The sequence below is a fragment of the Coturnix japonica genome, unplaced genomic scaffold, assembly GCF_001577835.2.
Source record: "Coturnix japonica isolate 7356 unplaced genomic scaffold, Coturnix japonica 2.1 chrUnrandom533, whole genome shotgun sequence".
Lineage (NCBI taxonomy): Eukaryota > Metazoa > Chordata > Aves > Galliformes > Phasianidae > Coturnix > Coturnix japonica.
Genome location: NW_015439916.1, coordinates 38,314 through 43,514, shown reverse-complemented (window position 1 = coordinate 43,514; position 5,201 = coordinate 38,314). Strand labels below are relative to the sequence as shown.

The 5,201-nt window shown below is 52.5% G+C and overlaps 1 protein-coding gene across 1 annotated transcript in view; it reads right to left on the bottom strand.

Annotated features, from left to right (window-relative positions):
- The window catches only part of LOC107307287 (protein NDRG2-like), a 30,163-nt gene that overhangs the window by 2,723 nt on the left and 22,239 nt on the right, over positions 1-5,201 (bottom strand). The window contains exons 6-8 of the mRNA XM_015850783.1: positions 3,086-3,146; positions 563-619; positions 75-169 (exon numbers count right to left, since the gene is read on the bottom strand). Of these exons, the coding sequence (XP_015706269.1) occupies positions 75-169; positions 563-619; positions 3,086-3,146 (213 nt within the window). The remainder of the gene's footprint in view (positions 1-74; positions 170-562; positions 620-3,085; positions 3,147-5,201) is intronic.

Genomic DNA, 5,201 nt, shown 5'->3' with positions numbered 1-5,201 from the left:
ATCCCAGTATATCCCAGTATAACCCAGTATATCCCAGTATAACCCAGTATAAACCAGTATAAACCAGTATAAACCTGTTGTACATGGCCCAGTACAGCCCCACATTGGGGCAGTTCTCCATGTTCTCTCTCACTTCTTGTACTGGGGGGGCAGCAGCCGCCACTTCTTCCTATGGGGCAGACCAGTATAAACCAGTATAGACCAGTATAGACCAGTATAGACCAGTATGGACCAGTATAGACCAGTATGGACCAGTATGGACCAGTATGGACCAGTATAGACGAGTATAGACCAGTGTAAACCAGTATGGACCAGTATGGACCAGTATAGACCAGTATAGACCAGTATAGACCAGTATGGACCAGTATAGACCAGTATAGACCAGTATGGACCAGTATGGACCAGTATAGACCAGTATAGACCAGTATGGACCAGTATGGACCAGTATGGACCAGTATAAACCAGTATGGACCAGTATAGACCAGTATGGACCAGTATGGACCAGTATGGACCAGTATGGACCAGTCTAAACCAGTATAGACCAGTATAAACCAGTACAGACCTGAGTGAAGAGGTGCCCCATGATCAGCTCCGTGGTGGACGAGGTCAGGCCGGACAACTGCAATAGAGACCCATAGAGACCCATAGGGACCCATAGGGACCCATAGAGACCCATAGAGACCCATAGGGACCCATAGAGACCCATAGAGACCCATAGAGACCCATAGAGACCCATAGACCCCATAACTCCATATTGACCCCATAGACACCCCATAGGCCCCATAGAGACCCATAGGGACCCATAGAGACCCATAGGGACCCATAGAGACCCATAGAGACCCATAGAGACCCCATAGAGACCCATAGACCCCATAACTCCATATTGACCCCATAGACGCCCCATAGGCCCCATAGAGATCCATAGGGACCCATAGAGACCCATAGAGACCCCATAGAGCCCCACAGAACCCATAACCATCCCATAGACTCCGTAGAGCCCCATAGACCCCATAGCCACCCCATAGAGCCCCATAGAGCCCCATAGAGACCCCATAGACCCCATAGAGACTCCATAGAACCCATAGAGCCCCATATTGACCCCATAGACTCCATAGACCCCATAGACCCCATAACTGCCCCATAGACACCCTAGAGACCCCATAGAGACCCCATAGCCACCCCATAGGCCCCATATTGACCCCATAGAGACCCCATAGAACCCCATATATCCCATAGCCACCCCATAGACCCCATATTGACCCCATATTGACCCCATAACCACCCCCATAGTCCCCATAGAGACCCCATAGCCGCCCCATAGACCCCACTACTTACCCCATACTGGCCCCATAAACCCCATAGCTGCACCATAACCACCCCATAGTCCCCATAGAGACCCATAGAGACTCCATAGACCCCATAGTGACCCCATAGACCCCATAGAGACCCCATAGACCCCATAGCCACCCCATAGACCCCATAGGGACCCCATAGACCCCATAGTGACCCCATAGACCCCATAGCCACCCCATAGACCCCATAGAGACCCCATAGACCCCATAGCCACCCCATAGAACCCATAACCCCACTACTCACCCCATAGCCACCCCATAGGCCCCACACTGACCCCACAGACCCCATAGACACCCCATAGACCCCATGGTCCCCCCAAATACCCCATATAGACCCCATAGACCCCATACTGACCCTATAGACCCCATAGACCCCATATTGACCCCATAGAGACCCATAGCTGCCCCATAGACCCCATATTGACCCCACAGACCCCATAGACACCCCATAGACCCATGGTCCTCCCAAGTACCCCATATAGACCCCATAGACCCCATACTGACCACAGAGACCCCATAGACCCCATATTGACCCCATAGATACCCATAGCTGCCCCGTAGACCCCATATTGACCCCATAGACCCCATAGACCCCCCATAGAAACCATGGTCTCCCCATAGACCCCATATTGACCCCATTGACCTCATATAGATGCCATAGACCCCATAGACCCCATATTGACCCCATAGAGACCCATAGCTGCCCCATAGACCCCATAACCTCCCCATAGACCCCATAGCTGCCCCATAGCTGCCCCATAGACCCCATAACCTCCCCATAGACCCCATACTGACCCCATAGGCCCCATATTGACCCCATACACCCCATAGCTGTCCCCATAGACCCCATAGCTGCCCCATAGACCCCATAGACCCAATAGAGACCCCATAGACCCCATAGCCACCCCATACACCCCATAGAGACCCCATAGACCCCAATCTGACTCCATAGAGCCCATACTGACCCCATAGACCCCATACGGACCCTATAGACCCCATAGCCATCCCATAGACCCAATATTGACCCCGTAGAGACCCCACAGACCTCATAGACCCCATAGCCGCCCCATAGCCACCCCATAGACCCCATGACCCCATAGCCGTCCCCATAGACCCCATACTGACCCCATAGACCCCATAACCTCCCCACAGACCCCATACTGACCCCATAGGCCCCATATTGACCCCACACACCCCATAGCTGTCCCCATAGAACACATACTGACCCCATAGACCCCATAGCTGCCCCATAGACCCCATAGAGACCATAGAGACCCCATACTGACCCCATAGACCCCATAGCCATCCCCATAGACTCCATAGCTGCCCCATAGCTGCCCCATAGACCCCATAGACCCCATACCGCCCCATAGCTGCCCCATAGACCCCATACTCACCCCATAGACCCCATAGAGCCCATAGCCGCCCCATAGCTGCCCCATAGACCCCATAACCTCCCCGTAGACCCCATAGCCACCCCATAGCTGCCCCATAGACCCCATACTCACCCTATAGACCCCATAACCACTCCATAGACCCCATACTGACCCCACAGACCCCATAATCAACCCATAGACCCCATAGCCGTCCCATAAAGACCCCATAGACCCCATAGAGACCCCATAGCTGCCCCATAGACCCCATAGACCCCATAGAGAACCCATAAAGACCCCATAGACCCCATAGCCGCCCCATAGCCGCCCCATAGCCGCCCCATAGACCCCACAACTCACCCCATACTTGGCCAGGACGAAGGCTCCAGCCCCGACTCCCATCCCAATGATGCTCTTCAGGCTTCAGTTATAGGGTCAATAGGATTTAATAGGGGATGGGATGGGGTCGAACCCCCCCCCCATCCCATAATAGGTCACCCTATAAGGACCCCGACCCCATAAGGACCCTATAAGGACCCTATAAGGACCCTATAAGGACCCTGATCCCATAAGGACCCTATGAGGACCCAATAGGACCCTATAAGGACCCTATAAGGACCCTATAAGGACCCCGACCCTATAAGGACCCTATAAGGACCCTATAAGAACCCCAACCCCATAAGGACCCTATAAGGACCCTATAAGGACCCCAACCCCATAAGGACCCTATGAGGACCCCATAGGACCCTATAAGGACCCTATAAGGACCCTGACCCCATAAGGACCCCATAAGGACCGTATAAGTACCCTATAAGGACCCTGACCCCATAAGGACCCTATAAGGACTCTATAACTCTATAAGGACCATATAAGAACCCCGACCCCAAAAGGACCCTATAAGGACCCTATAAGGACCCTATAAGGACCCTATAAGGACCCCAACCCCATAAGGACCCCATAAGGACCCTATAAGGACCCCAGCCCCATAAGGACCCTATAAGGACCTTATAAGGACCCCGACCTCATAAGGACCGCATAAGGACCCTATAAGAACCCCGACCCCATAAGGACCCTATGAGGACCCCATAGGACCCTATAAGGACCCCATAAGGACTCTATAAGGATCGTATAAGGACCCCGACCCCATAAGGACCCTATAAGGACCCTATAAGGACCCCAGCCCCATAAGGACCCTATAAGGACCCTATAAGGACTTTATAAGGACCGTATAAGGACCCTGACCCCATAAGGACCCCATAAGGACCCTATAAGGACCCCAGCCCCATAAGGACCCCATAAGGACCCTATAAGGACCCCAACCCTATAAGGACCCTATAAGGACCCCGACACCATAAGGACCCTATGAGGACTCCGACCCTATAAGGACCCTATAAGGACCCTGACCCCATAAGGACCCTATAAGGACTCTATAAGGACCCTGACCCCATAAGGGCCCTATAAGGACCCCATAGGACCCTATAAGGACCCTATAAGGACTCTATAAGGACCGTATAAGGACCCCAACCCCATAAGGACCCTATAAGGACCCTATAAGGACCCCAACCCCATAAGGACCCTATGAGGACCCCATAGGACCCTATAAGGACCCTGACTCCAGAAGGACCCTATAAGGACCCTATAAAGACCCCATAAGGGCCCTATAAGGACCCTATAAGGACCCTATAAGAACCCCGACCCAATAAGGACCCTATGAGGACCCAATAGGACCCCAACCCCATAAGGACCCTATGAGGACCCCATAGGACCCTATAAGGACCCTATTAGGACTCTATAACTCTATAAGGACCGTATAAGTATCCCGACCCCATAAGTACCCTATAAGGACCCCAGCCCCATAAGGACCCTATAAGGACTCTATAAGGACCCTATAAGGACCCTGACCCCATAAGGACCCTATAAGGACCCTATAAGGACCTCAACCCCATAAGGACCCTATAAGGACCCTATAAGGACCTCAACCCCATAAGGACCCTATAAGGACCGTATAAGGACCCCGACCCCATAAGGACCCTATAAGGACCCTATAAGGACCCCGACCCTATAAGGACCCTATAAGGACCCCGACACCATAAGGACCCTATAAGGACCCCAACCCCATAAGGACCCTATAAGAACCCCGACCCCATAAGGACCCTATAAGGACCCCATAGGACCCTATAAGGACCCCATATGGACTCTATAAGGACCGTATAAGGACCCCGACCCCATAAGGACCCCATAAGGACCCCAACCCCATAAGGACCCTATAAGGACCCTATAAGGACCCTATAAGGACCCCGACACCATAAGGACCCTATAAGGACCCTATAAGGACCCTATAAGGATCCTGACCCCATAAGGACCCTATAAGGACCCTATAAAAGGACCCCGACCCCATAAGGACCCTATAAGGACCCCGACACCATAAGGACCCTATAAGGACCCTATAGGGACGCTATAAGGACCCTATAAGGAC